This window comes from Leiobunum rupestre, chromosome 10 (genome assembly GCF_980474605.1).
Source record: "Leiobunum rupestre chromosome 10, qqLeiRupe1.1.hap1, whole genome shotgun sequence".
Classification (NCBI taxonomy): Eukaryota; Metazoa; Arthropoda; class Arachnida; order Opiliones; family Sclerosomatidae; genus Leiobunum; species Leiobunum rupestre.
The window spans coordinates 15,289,976-15,305,885 of record NC_143393.1 but is presented as its reverse complement, the minus strand read 5'-3'; the positions used below and the strand labels follow the sequence as shown (position 1 = coordinate 15,305,885).

Below are 15,910 nucleotides of genomic sequence, written 5' to 3'. Positions count from 1 at the left end.
CTTACGTAAAGAATCCTTATATTTAAGAATCGTATCCCAGGGTGATGTGCACTCGTGTAAATCTCGGTAGTATTAGTTTTTTATATATATACCGTTAAAGATAACTAGGATAACTTACATTGGGATCGAAAGGACCCAAATTCTTGAGTAATGATACGGTTTATTTTACTACTTTCTCGCGGCACTTAACGAACTACCGGGAAAGGAAAAAATACTTACTGGCAGTCGGCAGTACAACAATACGAGGCTATCGATAAGAACGGGGAAGATAAATTGGTATATCGCTCCAGCCTCTTCGGATCCTCATCATCATCCTCTCTCCATCCTCCCTCGTCACCACCCGCTCTCCATCCTCCCTCATCACCATCCGACCCCTCCCAAGCCGGTAACGTCCGCTCCCCGATCTCTCAATAGTTGTCAACCAAAAATTGATTAAAGATCTGACCCTTTGAAAATAAAACAACAGAATGCTGGTGTGATTAATTCTGCAGCCATCTTTTCCCGAATATGAAGAGCCAGAACTGATGCAGAGAGCGCGAAAAGAACTTAATAAATTAATAATATAATAATATATATATTTATCGGTTGAAAATGTTTTATCGTGGAAATGTTTCTATAACGATTCTTATTCGCGTTTTTTCCTCTCCAATAGTTAATGTGTAACGCTGTTGTTTTACGTCTTCATGATTACGTATTAAGGTAGAATCGGAAGAATATAATAAACTACTAATAATAATAATAGAATTATTTGAAAATTCTGACCGCGACGACTAAAGTAATCGCTTCGTGAAAACGGACTGACCAATACGATCGTAAAAATGGCATCCTTGATTTAAAAATATTGAAGGCAATATCCATATTTTCGGTGGATTGCCTATAATTTCCAATTTCTGTTTTAAGTTGGGGTAATTGTCGCGAATCTGTTCCATTGCGCCGAATCCCATTCGACCTAACCCAATCCCATTTGACTGAAAAACCCGCACTTTGGCGGACTTAGGATTCGGTCTAATGGGATTGTCCCATTCGACCGAAAAACCCGCACTTCTCCGGGTTTAGGATTCGGTTTTATCCGTTTCAGCATCTGTCAGAACAGCATGCAGTGTTACCTAACCTCACCTCAACTAACACACTTAAAAATACATTAAAACGCTTCCATAAAAAATCAAAGGGAGTAGAAATAAAAACTATTTTTTTTTGCGGTCGCTCAATTGTGATTAGAAAAATACAAAACCCGCCTTTGGGCTAATTTCATCAAAAACATTTCGGAATTCGGTCTAATGGGAATTCGGTTGAATGGGATTCGGCGCAATGGGAAGATACCATTGTCGCTAGTTACGTTACGCCTGTTAGCAGAACTTTTATTAAATGATATATTATAAAACTCTGGTCTAATTAAATATGTTATTATCAGTTTATGTTAAGATTCAAACGGGTTATTTGATTAAAAAAAGTTGATTAGGCAATAATGTTTGATGATACAAAACTCCAACAGTGAGTTTCATTTAAATTATTCTCTTCTCCAGATTGGATTTTTGGATTGAAGGAGGGGGAAGATGGTACTTCGAACGCGGGGGGGGGGCGAGCTAAAGGGGGAAAACGCATTTACTTAAGCCTATTTTGCAGAGCCGCCCCTCACGCCCAACACTTTTAATTTAAAACTTTTTATCTCTTACTCTTTTCCCCGTTTTTCCCATTTCGATCGATTGTTTTATTTGATTAGGAACTTTTAATCTTTCCTAGATTACCGGTTACTGGGAGATGGACCGCCGCGATGCCTGCGCCATCTCTGGGTCTTCTCTACAAATGGAAAGTAGACGATCAACCCGAAGTTCTCCGAGCGTATCCCAAGGTAAGTCAAAGAAAGACTCCCTTATCTATGTATCTAAGGAATCATTCCGGAAGAGAAGGGACCGGTGACTTCCGGAAATATTTTGCTTTCGTCTGTACTTTTTCTTTTCATGGATTGTTAAGCGTAGAGATATTCTTTCGTAATTGTGCTCTTGTACATCCCTAAGTTTATAATTCTTTTTTTACGCGCGTTACATTTTGGCCGTGAGATATTTCTAGAACGACAGAATTCTTTTCAAGTATTAATGAGATAGAGTCGAAATCTTTTCCAACCTTTTATTGTCGGTTATATTAAAAACACTTAATAGACCATTCTATAAAATAATAATAATAATAAGCTAGGCTAATACCCAAGGCACCATTCTAGGCCTAAGTCATCGAGCAACTTTTAAAGCCTTTAATTCAGGTGGCCGGGTTACAATGCGTAGGAGGGTGGTGAGCTAAACCCTTGGCGAAGACTTTAAAGCTATTGCTGTAGGACTGGAAAACTCATTATTCTTTGGTTTTAAGAATTAGGCTTATGTTCAGTCCTTATTCGGGCTAGAAATATTACATTTATCATAAGTAACATAATAAAAATAATATGATAATTAACGAGATTTACAACCAAACTGATTTTGATAGTTATTGCGTAATCAAGATGTTTTCTCAGTACAGAGCCCTCTAGTGTCTAAAATACGCGAGACTTCCGCTAAGCCGAAATATCTGCTTTCCGATAGATAGGCGGAATATTAGGCTAATATGATAAAAATTAGAAAAGTTTTTCTCGGTGCCACGAGCTCATGTTTTTTTTATCACGCGTGATTCGCACGTGGGCGTCAAAACAAAGCTAAAGCACCTCGCGACTCCAGAACGTGCTCTCCGATATTAGGCTTAAAATTTGTATCAAAAAGTAGTCATCCAAAACGGCAAGTTGCGAGTCCAAGTCACAGCTTGAAGAGAGTATCAGTGCCAAATAAAGGTTCGGTTAGAAAATTAGCATTAAAGCAATAGGAAGTGTCATACTTATTGGTATTATGTTACTTATGCATTTATTTAGTTATATTTTATATTGACCAGTCATGCCGCCAAACAGTGTTGCCATATGAAAGATAATAATGAGCCGCTCTGGTTCATGAAAAATCTGGCCAAACCTTCAGCCTCTCTTTACACAAAAGTAAATAAACACAAAAGTAGTATTTTATACAATGGTCTATTTCAAGGGGAAAGGTACAGACCAATATCAAAAAATAGGACAGTAGTCTAGTTATAGGTAGACATTTATAATAGAGAGAAAATTATAAAATATATTTAGGTGGTTTCTTTTGCTTGTTCCCGGATTTTGGAGTGGGGTAAGAAGAGTAAGACTATGACGTCATTTTACTCCGATTCTGTGGTGGAGAATAGTTTGAGTCGGAGTAAAAACGTGGCTTTTCTAGCAGATAAATTCTGGCTAGCAGACGACAAAATCCGATTTACTCTCTTGACAACTCCTTTTCAGAAGGAGTAAAAAGAGTAGCCCTAATACTCCGGAACAAGCGAATAGTTTATGGGCCGGAGTAATTCTCATCCCCGGAACAGGCGAATCAAACGTTTTAGGGTAAAAAGTAGGGCTGTGCGATTAGTGGTTTTAGGCAAACGAGTCGGTTATCGAGTATAAAATTTTTTTTCATCGAGCATTCGAGTCGAGTAATATTAAAGTCAAGTCGAGTCGAGTAATCGAGTACTTGATTAATTGTAAACTTTCTCGTATTCGAGTCGAGTAACTAAAAAAAGCCTCGAGTAATATTTCTAACGGGTCGGGTTATCAAGTTCTTGATTAGGAGCTGGTTTTATTCAAGTAATTATGAAATTAAATTTAAAAGGAGTATTACGTAACTTTCAATGCTGAAAATTATTCCTTTAATTTAAATGAACCACAGGTTCCACAACTTTGTAGGTACCGTTTATTGCCCCCCAAAAGTTGTAAAAAACACCTCTTTGATCTTTGAAGCAACGAGGATAGAAAAAACCAATACTCGACGAGTTTAGAGTGTAGTTTATTCGAGTAATCGGGTACCCGAATACGCAATTTTTTGGTACTCGGTAATCGACGAGTATTCTCCAATTACTTCTTCGAAGTCGAGTTCGAGTACTCGACCTCAGAAAAGGCGCATAGCCCTAGTAAAAAGAGTAAACTTTTAGTCAGAGAACTGGCGAAAAGAAACCTACTTATATAAAAATATATTCAAATCAATTTATTTCATTTTCATATAAGAAAATTTATTTTTATCGCAGTTTTCGACCACTTTTTCAAACGCTGGAAATCACACGCTACGGTTGCGGATTCAGGACTGTTCAGGCCGAATCTGGCCCGGGGCATCCACGAAAATCACGGTGGTTGAACGATTCCGCTCTCTGCAGCTGGATTACCGCCGTTCCTCCACTCCTCCGGAATTCGGAAAATGGAACTTTACGGCGTCGATCGAAGGATGGGAAACGCGGTTCGTCTTTCACTTCGCTTTCGGTGACGGTTCCGCCGAAACAATTACTCCCAATCACGAACTGCTAACCTCTGGAGCCGGACAAGGTCCTTCTAGTTGTCGTCTGACTGTCAGTCACCAGTACCGGACTCGAGGACGCTATGGTGTCACGGTCAACGCGTCCAACGATCAGGCTTTTCTTAGCCGGAATTTCCGAGTTACTGTGGAGGAACCCGTGGGCGGTATCCGTACCGAAGTGCTGTCGCCCCATCTGGTGGCCCTTTTTCAAGATATCGTCGTCTTGGCGACAGTTCGGAGAGGTACCATGCTTGAATTCGCTTGGGATTTTGGCGATGGAACCGAGGGGGAATTTACTCGAATAAAAAGGTATTTAATCAGTTCCCACTTCCCCCATTGAGTTGGGAATATTAATCTAGAGGTCCAATCAAAACGTCGGATTTCAGTATTTCGCGAAACAAGTTTTTAAAAAATAAGAATACTGCCGTCTGCTCCCAAATGACGAGAAAACCTTATCCTTCTACCCGCGGCGCCGTCTATCTCTCAATGGTTCGTTCAAATAAGACGCGTTTTCCGCCAAAAATATTTTTTTTTTCAAAAATAATGGATGGCGCCACGGGTCATATGATAACGTTTTCTCGTCATTTTAGAGGAGACGGCACATTCGTAATTTTCAAAAACTTGTTTCGCGGGCAGCAGATTTGATTGCATCTCTAGATTATTATTCCCAACTCAATGGCTTCCCCTCGCACTTTTATAACAAGGACATTCTGGATTTCAGTCGTGGTAATGTCAGTACGGCGCACCACAGTTACGGAAAATCTGGAACGTACGCTGTTACCGTTTCTGTCAAGAATCCGGTCACCAAAGTACCCGTTGTGGTGAAAGTTCAGCCGTCCATTCGAGTGGTCGAACCCATTCAGTGGCTCAGACTGACCACTAAGTTTTCCGCCGTGGCGTTTATAGTTGAACGTGGATCGTCGTCGAATGTTAGCTTCGAAGCCCAAGTTTGGAGGGGCTCCGAAGTCACTTTTCGAGTGGACTTTGGTGACGGCCACTTCGAGGTTCAAAACTCTCAACCGAACGTCTTCGGAATCATTTCTTCGATGTTTTCGCATAGCTACCATCGAGGTATTTTCCAACCCTTATAACTATTGTCAGAAGTTTATAGGGAAAAGTATCCATCTATGCCCTTAAAAGGAAATGGGAGCTAGTTTTTCAAAATGTATCGCTCCGCGGGGATATTTTCTTGCATAAAATCCTAATATTTTAGAAATACAGTGTATGACATGGGGTGGTGGAGTGGTTAGCGCTTTCGCCTCGCAGCAAGATTAGCCGGGTTCGATCCCAAATTGTGGCACTGGGTGAACAACTCCTTCTGCGTAGAGTTTGCAAGTTCTATCCCCACTGGTTTAAGGGGTTTACCCCCCGAGCTCTTCGGTTATCCCTTCCATAAAAACTTGTTGAAGTTGAAGGTAATAGTTAGTGTAGGGAGCTGTTGGCTCGCGTGGCGTGAAGGGCTAGCCACCTACGTATTGTAACCCGACCACCTGAGTTAATGGCTTTAAACGTTGCTTGATCACTTAGGCCTAAAGTGGTGCCTTGAGTATTAGCCTAGCTAATTATTATTATTGTTGGTATGCTGAATATCGCAATCAGAATAGGGCGATGGATATTATAAACTTTTGGTATCGTTATTTTTACAACGTCGTTACGGATTCATTTTTCAATTTCAGAAGGAGTATTTAAACCTAGCGTATTAGCGAGTAACGCTCTGGGCAGTGTAACTGCGTATTTGGAGCGCAACCTGGTGGTACAAGCGCCTCCCAAGAACTTATCAATCGCTAAAGATATTTATACCATCAAGAAACGTGAAACTCTAGCCTTAAAAGCTACACTGTCATCGGGAACCAACGTTTCCTTCGATTGGTTCCTGGGAGATTTTTGCAAATGTAGCTCTGGACCAGTAGTCAACGTCAGCTACGATAGAACTGGTATTCACCGGGTGCGATTGGAGGCGTCCAACGATGTCACCGACGAAGGACCAGACGGACCTAACAGATTAATAGCCACGGCTCAAATTGTGGTTCAGAACATTCTAGACGGCGTCAAATTGTGTTTGCTCGTTGATAACGGCACCGAAATATGCGAAGGGACACTCGTGACTTTGCCGTTGGGACCAAAAGTGGTCTTTCGGGTCCAAGTGCTCCCCGAAACTGAGAAGTTTTTGCGTTTCATTTTTCATCTCGGAAATGGCGTCTTGAGAGGGAGTGTCTCTAATCTCTTCAGTCATACTTACAAAGATCCTGGCCGGTAAGAAATCACAATTCAGAGGTGGACTGACCTGGGGTACGTCAAGTTGATAAGAGTTCTTGCAAGAAATGTAAGATTTCTTGTGATCTCGCGAACTTGACGGTTTTTAAAACCGTAAGCGATTGACGTCAGAGATCTTACAAGATTAGTAAGATCGCTTTAGAGGTAGTTTTAAAAAAGAATTCTAGATGGCGTCGAATGACGGTGAATTACTTAACATAGACCTCAAAGACGATGGTATGGGAATATTTTATAAATTTAAAGTTCCACACGAAGAATTTCAGCGAATTTTGAATGGTAAATATATCTTTAATGTTCTCCCAGGCTTTAATAATATTGGAACAACATGTCGGCGTACTTTTTATGATATATCATTTGATGACGAGGCTTAGCGAATTACTTTCTACATCCATGCTCTGACACAGCCGCCATTTTGTTTGGTACTTGACGCAAAACTCGCGAAATCTTATAATAAGAATTTTTCTTGCTAGACCGTTTCTTATAAAAAGGAAAATATCTTCTCCATATGACGTACCCCAGGTGCGTAGGTAGGCGAAGACCCACGACCTAATATGTCTTTAGAGTCCAGTCCACCGCTGTCTCGATTTGACTTTGATGAGAGGGTAATATTATATTATTTTAAAAGGTATTCGGTGAATGTTACCGTCCAAAATCACGTCAGTTCGGTATCGTCCGGCATTCTAAATTTGCGTCTAATACGAAGATTGTACAATTTAACAAATATTAAACACCCCGGCACCATTCTGAGCGGACAACCCGTCGAATTTCACGCGCTGTTCAGTCACGGAAGCGACCTTCGATTTCAGTGGGATTTCGGAGACGGGACCCCTTCATTTCGGATTGGAAGTTCAAGCGTTAAACACGTCTTTAACAAGTAATGTAAACCTTTAAAAGGGAACGGTCAAGCTTTAACCAGGTGGATAGCCCTATAGCCCGTTAAATCCTAAAATTCATGGCGAAAACCGCATCAAAAAATATTGAGTGGTTAATTTTTAATAAAATAAAGAAATTTCGGGAAATCGAAAAGCGCGACCTGGTGAGAAGTCGGTGAGACAGAAAAACAAGGTAAAAGCGCGCGCTGCTGAAGACGCAAAAAAAAAATTGTTTTTCACGCGCGGCGCGTTCCAGTTATAAGAGACCGAAGCCTAAATTGCGCGATTTTAAAAGTTAGGATAGTTCGCGAATCGCTCATACGGGGTTAGGAGCGCTGGCGGCAGCCCCTAAGATGGCGGCGAAAATTCAAACCCAAACACTTGGCGTTATTTTTTGTTTCAACTTTTTGGGCCTAAACCTATTTTTTCAAGATACAAAAAAAGGTACGTGTTAGTATATTGAACGTCTTGTTAATCTTTTGATACGGAAATAAGGCCATATTTGGAAAAGCTTGGCCGTTCCCCTTTAAACATTTTTTCTTCGAACTCCTAACAATTGACTGTATACGTTTCTAGGGTGGGTGAGTATTTCGTGACAGTCAGCGCTTCTAACGAATTCAGTCGGGCCAATTTGACGACGAATGTTTTCGTTTTGGATAAACCTTGCCCCAAACCGATTTTGGATATCGTCGAACAATGTCGTGATCAAATAGTAAGGTTTCTTATTCAATCCGAACGATATTCTTCGGGATCTTATTCCGTACTTTGTTTTTATAGGTGTCTCCATCTGACCCTTTGCAAATCGAACTTGAGCTCTCCGTTACTTGTAACGTTGACGCCCCCGTTAGATTCAAGTGGTCAATTAATGACGCAAACGATGGATTTTTATCGTTATCTAACGATATTGTCGCGACTAGAAATATGCATCTTCCTGGCGATTTTCTTAAAGTCGGAATTTACAACGTTTCTGTTAAGGTAGGTGATCTGGCTTTTCGTTCATAGAGTATGGAAGGTCAGCACACTCGCCAATCTCAGCCATTTATTTAATTGCAACCCGTTCGTGTTAAGCCTACTCTATCACCGTGTATCCACGCGCCATCTAACGACCGCTAGTGGCAGTTATGATTTTAAGCGCGTTATTAATGGTAGACTGAATAGAAACTGTACATTACAGTGCTACATCATTTTAACGTATTAAAATGTTACAAATAATTAAAAAGACAAAGTTTTTTTACTGGTAGTTCAGATTGCTAGCGTAGATGGGGCGAAACAGCGCGGTAAAACTGATGAACGAGTTGCTCAAATAACGCGGGACTGCGCCGACCTTTCCGTTAAAAGATCCTGGTATAACGTTTGGTATTTTATCGCGTCATCAGGTTGAAATTCCTGGAACCATAGTTTACAATGAGGCATTCACCACGGTCCAAGTGCGAGAAGTTCTGCCAACTGCTCGTCTCAAAGGCGGATTTATGAGGCGATTCGGAAGAGACGACACCGTTCTTTTCGACGCTGGCAACAGTCGTGTTCCGGAAGATGATGCTAGTGTCAGATTCAACTGGTCGTGCCAGGGACTTCGAGACCCATTAGCGCGCTGCTTCGTCGATCCACCAGTCGATTTACAAAACCAGGCCACTCGGAACTTCAGCTTGTTGGCTTTGGCGTTGTCTCCAAACCTCGGAATGTTTCTCGTGACGTTAACCGTGTCTTACAATAACGAAAACGATTCCGTATCTCAAGTGGTGGAATTATCTTCCGAACCTCACCTTCTAAGGTAAGCGATGTCATTGCTAGTATTAAATTGCGAAATATATAGCTCTAATTTTCCATCAACCTGTGTCCAGGATTGAGGTGGTTTGCGATACTTGTAAATATCATCAAGTACCGAATTCCGAAGCGGTCAAGCTAGAAGCCGTTTGTCGAGACTGCGAGGAAACAGAGTACGAATGGTTACTATGGTTGGTTGAGGATGGATTTCACGATTTGAAGCCTGGTTAGTATCATTTCTAAGTGGTTTAAAATATCTCTCATGAAAGAAATATCCATTCTAAGCTTCGTAATCCTATTTTTAAAAATCAACTTTAACCCACGAAGAAAGAATAGTATTAACGTTGGATAATTCTATCTAAGAAATATATATTATTTACTTCCAAATCTGATTTATAGCGTTTTCCATTTGACTGCTCTCGAGCGCTCTAAATCGCTCTGATCAACATTTTATGTTCCATTTGAGTGCTCGGATCTGCTCCGATCAAGTTTCACGTGTTCCATTTCCCGCTCTGGGGTGCTCCGAGATCGCCCAAAACCGATCTGCCGATTTAGATCAACGGATCGAGATCGAGATCGGAGCAAATTTTTGCGTGTTCCTTTTAGTTTTGTTGGCAAAATGGCAGACCATGACGCGAAAATTAATACTACTAGCGGATGAAAAACGACAAAGTGCGGGAATATGTTAATGTTATGTTCCATTTGCGGTTTTACTCTAGTCGATTGGGGCGAGATCTATGACGTCAGAGACAGATTCGGAGCGAATCTCGAGCAATCAAATGGAAAACGCTATAAAATTAAGAAATTAATATTAATACTAACAAACATAACGACGTTGGCAGACGTATACGACTGCAGCCATTTCGATGGGGATGTCCATAATTTGATAGAAGACCATATCCAAAAACCCAAGATCGAAGAGGTTACTTCTAATAGTTCGAAAGTTGGTAAGAATATGTTCGACCAAGAATGTGTTCGGGTTAACGTAAAATATGTGACAGCAACTATAGAAATTATTCCGCGACTGAGTGTCTTCCCATCTTATAAGGTGGGAAAATTATATGTATGGGCATATGTAACATAATCGCTCATAAGTATGCCATAATAGCAATTTCGTTAATGAAACCTTGTTCACGGGATATGACGTCAATTACGTCACTTACAACTCCGTGACGAAATACGCGTCATCAACTTTACTGATGGGAAACGGAAGTTAGTGAGAATTCCTCGCGCGTTTCTGGCTTTGCCCATGTCAAGTTTAGCTCGTGCCTCGCGATCACATGATTTCATTTCCATGGTAACCTTTTCAATGGCGCAAGGATTATACACTCTTTTATATCCTTATTTGTGAGAGCTGCCATTTTATTACAGGTCTGATTTAAAATAGCGCATGCAAGGCCGCTTCACGCGGTCAAGTGCACGCGACGTCTCGAGCTGATGAGAACTTGCACGTGCCCTTGACTCAACGGGGTCTCGATCGAGAAACGGTTTGAAAGAATTTTTGGATTGCCTACAAAATTCGTCTGTTGCTGACGTCACCCAGATGAGATCCCATTGATTTTCAATAGGATCTCATCTCAGTGACATCACGATGTTCGTTAGCAACGAAGTTACCAACCTTAGCCCTTAGCAACCACAGCGTAACGAGGCAACCTTTTATAGCCTAAAATTTACTAACCTTGCCCTTGACTGGACTATTTTAAATTAGGCATGTAATGAAATGGCCGACTTCGTAAAAGAGTGTATAAGCATTTTTGCATTTTTGGGTCCGCTCAATGTATGTTCCGCGTGAAACAAGGTCTCATTGGATTTTTTTCAATGGAAATGATATACAGAGGCATGCTTATGAGTCATTATGTTACATATGGTATGGGGCGTTGATTTTCTTCCGGAAATCTCAAAGTGAAGAAGTTGCTGTTAACCAGAATACATTCTGTTTTCTATTCTTTAACCCGCGTGAGGACATTTATTAGAAAAAATAATGGAACGTCCCAAACAGATTCAAACCGTTCCGAGCTACCGCCGTTTCCAAACCTTCCACTTTACCCTCAATTCGATACTGAAGACGAAACTGCGAACAGACTGAAAAGAAGCGGCTCCATCTACGACTCGCGTGAGAAAATGGACGGCAACCGACTGAATGACGCCTCTGCCCGACTGAATGACGCCTCTGCCCGACTGAACGAGCCCGTGGAAGATCTCTCCTCGAAAGGTGCGCCGTATTCTATCCAACATCCCTTACGACGAATCTCTTAAAACTTGTTTCTTTAGATTTTAATACGGCTCCCAAATTGGACCACTTCGTACCTCCGCAACTAAATGTTACCGAGGAAGGTTTACCGGGAGAAGGAGGAAGCGCCAATGCCAGAGACCAAGGTCAAGTTGGCGAGCAAGATACGTACCCTCGCGACAACAGAATCCATCAAAATCGAGAGGGTAGTGGCGGTATTAGTATTCCTAACGCTGCCAAACCGGTTCGCGATGATAACGTACGCGACAAGGGAGAACCTCATTTGATGGATCGAGCTCGCAGGCAGTTGCGCTTATCCCGGAACGAAATCCCAAGTGGATTCCATTCCAAGTACTTAATTATCAACGGCGGAGTCTTGAAGTCCACCAGGATGTATTTGGCCGAAGTTCGTGTTAAGGGTCAAGGTATTATTTTTTTGCAAGATAATTCGATTTATCCTTATCATTATTGACAATAATAATCCAAAAGCGTCATCCAAAGTGGGTTCGGCGATGGAATACTTCCGGGTAGCGTCCGTTCCTAGCAAAGGGCGTTGCAGCGTAAATCCCTTAGAAGGCGTGGCCATGGAAACGCAGTTCCGTTTGCATTGTCTCGAATGGAAAAGCGACTGGAGGCCTTTGACTTACGTGGCGCGTTACTCTTTCCAGTCTACTGGACCCAAATATCCCTTGTATTCGGGACTCAATCCTAACGTCGAGTTCCTACTGCCGGCTGGATCTCCCGATTTCAATCAGTCTCGTAAGATCATATCCCTTTACAAATATTTTCGATATAAATAAAATAGAATTGTCATCGGAGTTCTATAGAAAATGACCCAATCATATGTACTATCTGCAGAAATTTTGCACAATTTTCTATAGCCATTATATAAACCAAGACATTTATTTTATTCTATAGAATCTGTAGAAATTTAGGGCAATTTTCTATACCTTTTAGAAAACCCTAGAAATATATATTTTTTGATAGAATCTGTAGAAAGAGCAGTTAAAAAAAATACTTTTTCTATAGATACGATACAGAAAACGTTATACTTTCTACCATAAGCCTATCATTAGGTCCCCATAAGCAAAGGTCTAGGCTATAGAATAGTTTTGCATCAAGGCTCTTTTAAAGGAAATATGTTCAACTTCTGTATTTTAATTTTCTAGTGCTGTTGCATTTGAGCATAGAGGATTCATTTGGTTCCGTACTGGAAGTTTGTCAGATGTCAATCAAGGTCAAGGACCCCTTGCCTCTCCGTACTTCTGGCAGTTTATTTACGAATGATATTTTGAAACGTCGCCAGAGAGAGGGTGACACTCAAGCCGTTCTTTCGTTCCTTCTGATCGCGAGTCACACGCTTCGATCAAGAAACGATTTGTATGTTCGGGATTTCTTCCGGGAATTAAAATCAATCGAAATAAACAATTCGGTAAGCGTCGCCTATTCAATGGAACGTAACTAAATTATTTAATTGCATTATTTATTGATTTTAGTTCGAAGCCCTTCAAAGTTTGTCCATTTTACGAGCCCTTCTTCAGTCGAAAAAGGTCTGTATACTTCTCAAATGTTAGCGAGATAGATCAATTCAAAAATATTTAGAGGGAAGCCATTAGAGGTTCGTTTTTAATGCTTTTAATTAAACTAGATGGCGCCAATTTAAACCTTTGGGCGGAAAGGGAATTAAAACTGATTTTTGCGAAACTTCTATATATATTTTATTTAATTTTTATGTAAAGCCTATATGCAGAATCTTAACTCTGTAAAAGAAATAAAATAATTGACATTTTCAGATAATTAAAAATTCAACGTTTCAGACTTAGGGTGCCATCTGACAAGCCTTCACTTTTTTAAAAATATAGCTTTTAATGGCGTTACCCTTGTGAGAACGTCTTCTCCCTTATCCGAAATGTATTTGTATTTATTATTAAATAATTTAAAAACTTATTAAAACGATTTCAGCTATCATCGGACGAGATCGAAACGTCAGTTCGATTGCTGATCAAAAATGCTGGTGCTCTCCAACGTTCGGGGTCCCAAACCAAAAATTACGTTTTCGTCCTGGCGGCAATGCCCGTTCTGTTGGATTCCACTATACACTTGGACGATACTAATAACTGGCCGCTTAGAAATGCGTTTCGTAGCTCTAAGGAAAAGTTACTTCAATTGTTAAACACCTTACCTAAAGTAAGTTCGAGCTTTTTTGAAATAGTAAGACTTATTTCGGCAAATTACAAAGTCAATTTCGTTCTGGTTTTTCAGCTCAAATCTACCAGTGATATTGAAGACGCTGTAGAACTAGTTACGCCAAACGTATCGTTGTCTTATCGTTACTTAAGCGCGAATCGTCTTCCAAGCAGTATGAATGTAGGAAGTGCCTCCGTAACATTTGACTCTTTGGGTGCCGGTCACGCCGAAACGGACATGCAGATGGTCAACTCCAAAATCTTCGAGTTTGACTTATTCTCGGAATTTCGACCGTTGGTTAACCGAGTTCTGTTCACGACCGTGTCGGAGAGTTTCGTCCAAGAATACGTCGTCAAATTTCGACGCCAACTTGACCCTGAGATGAAATTGGACTTTTATATCTTGAAAGAACGGCGCGTCAATGTGCACCACATCGAATTGAAAAAGGACTACGTCAACGATTCCTTATCGGTGACGGTTCAACTCGAAACGGAATTTGAGACGCCTGTCGTCGTAATGTTTGGGTAAGATAAATTCCCTTAATTTGGCTTACAACGTTGTTGGGAGTGCAGGGTTTGGTGCGTTATCCGGACGCGTTCCTTAGTCCGTGTAAAAACAAACTTTGCGTTAGCCTGGTGTGCCCGGAACTTTGTCTCAACCTGATTTATTCGAAGGTGAGCAAAGTTTCAGGTGTGTTGGGTTGACGCCTCTATTGCGTCGCTCAAGTTCAAAGTATACTTTTTGGAAAAGGGGTTCGTTGCGGGCCAAGTTATTGTTAATCCCATTCTTCGCCCACCTGAAAGCTTGTCTCAACCTGGTTATCTTTAGGTGAGCAAAGTTTCAGGTGTGTGAAAGAGAGGGATTCCATCTGCGTTACTTATAAACCCTGATCGAATCGCTGTTGAACCTTTTAGCGTACCATCCAATGTTTCCCCTCATTAAAATAGTTTCAACCGTATTTCAGGTTGTCCTCGGATATCTCACCGCAGTCTCAACTATTTACGAAGACTATTATGTCCAAAAACGACCCAGTCAGTCTGTTTATTCCAGCGGGATTAGTGGAATGTAAACCCTTTTTGATAGCAATGTCGTAATGGTTGCGTAGGTGTGTTTATTGGCAATTTTATTTGATAGATAATTCTAAACCACGAGTGATAATCACGTACGCGAAATACACGGACGGACAAATAGAACCGGGAGAGACCGAATGGCCCAGCGTGGCTTATAAGATGTACGTGTACGGTCAAAATTGCCTAACTTGGTTTGACAACTCCTGGAAAAACCAGGGATGTCAGGTTCTGGAGGAAACCAATGACGCTCAAACGTCTTGCAGGCACGTTTCAATAACCGGAAGCTCCCGTTAGTTTTCTAAATATTGTTTTTTTTTGCGTTCGTTAGGTGTTTAACGACTTATCCAGTCGGTTTTATCCAATGGTCTCCGTTGATTCTACTAACTGAGGAATCGGTGGATGTATTGGTAGGCCCGTATTACAACCCCGTGGCTTTAATCATTTTTGCCTGTTTGACGGTGGCGTACGCTGTGCTTTGGCGTTTGATCTACCCCTTCGATCGCCGTAATAGTCAACATTGTCTCTTAAACGAAGTCAAGGACAACAAACCTTGGGAGAAATACCATTACTTCGTGTCTATTCGCACGGGTCACTTTTCGGAGGCTGGAACCAGCGCTTCGGTAAGTAATTCCAGGGTGTATTTTCGACGTACATAACCCTATTGTCATTTCTCGTTAACTGTAGGTGTACTTAACCCTTCACGGTGATAGGGGGTTTTCGTCGGCCAAATTATTGTCCACCCCTACTACATTCCTGCGATCCTCCAGGGATGACTTTTTCTTCAGGTGAGATTTCGTTTTTACTTTTCACTCATTCGCTATCGGTCTTTCGCACCTGAAACTTTGCTCAAAAAACTTCGCAGTTGATATATTTAAAATTCTTTGTGGCTTAAAGCGTACGCTAATTACAAAATTTTATCGTTCAAAATTAGTAACGAAAAGTGTTTGGGAAAAATATGGAAAGTTCAACTGTGGCACAATAATATTGGATGTAGCCCTTCGTGGTACTTGGAAGATCTAACAGTCATTGATTTGGGAAATGGTGATTAAATTTCCGTACATTAAATTCATAATTAACTTTTCGCTTGATCCGTATTTAACTTTGTCACCAATTTCAATTTATTATTTCAAGATTAATCTTGAACGA

At 40.9% G+C, this 15,910-nt stretch overlaps 1 protein-coding gene across 2 annotated transcripts in view; it reads left to right on the top strand.

Moving 5' to 3' along the window:
- Positions 1 to 15,910, top strand: part of LOC149924824 (uncharacterized) — a 557,796-nt gene that overhangs the window by 515,239 nt on the left and 26,647 nt on the right. For both annotated transcript variants that reach the window (XM_090159675.1, XM_090159674.1), the window contains exons 14-35: positions 1,741 to 1,849; positions 4,105 to 4,676; positions 5,089 to 5,438; positions 6,044 to 6,620; positions 7,267 to 7,515; positions 8,090 to 8,225; positions 8,291 to 8,488; positions 8,890 to 9,284; positions 9,355 to 9,503; positions 10,120 to 10,224; positions 11,277 to 11,489; positions 11,549 to 11,932; positions 11,997 to 12,266; positions 12,677 to 12,939; positions 13,004 to 13,057; positions 13,470 to 13,694; positions 13,770 to 14,218; positions 14,659 to 14,759; positions 14,829 to 15,027; positions 15,093 to 15,384; positions 15,449 to 15,549; positions 15,696 to 15,805. In XM_090159675.1, the coding sequence (XP_090015801.1) occupies positions 1,741 to 1,849; positions 4,105 to 4,676; positions 5,089 to 5,438; positions 6,044 to 6,620; positions 7,267 to 7,515; positions 8,090 to 8,225; positions 8,291 to 8,488; positions 8,890 to 9,284; positions 9,355 to 9,503; positions 10,120 to 10,224; positions 11,277 to 11,489; positions 11,549 to 11,932; positions 11,997 to 12,266; positions 12,677 to 12,939; positions 13,004 to 13,057; positions 13,470 to 13,694; positions 13,770 to 14,218; positions 14,659 to 14,759; positions 14,829 to 15,027; positions 15,093 to 15,384; positions 15,449 to 15,549; positions 15,696 to 15,805 (5,501 nt within the window). The remainder of the gene's footprint in view (positions 1 to 1,740; positions 1,850 to 4,104; positions 4,677 to 5,088; positions 5,439 to 6,043; positions 6,621 to 7,266; positions 7,516 to 8,089; positions 8,226 to 8,290; positions 8,489 to 8,889; positions 9,285 to 9,354; positions 9,504 to 10,119; positions 10,225 to 11,276; positions 11,490 to 11,548; positions 11,933 to 11,996; positions 12,267 to 12,676; positions 12,940 to 13,003; positions 13,058 to 13,469; positions 13,695 to 13,769; positions 14,219 to 14,658; positions 14,760 to 14,828; positions 15,028 to 15,092; positions 15,385 to 15,448; positions 15,550 to 15,695; positions 15,806 to 15,910) is intronic.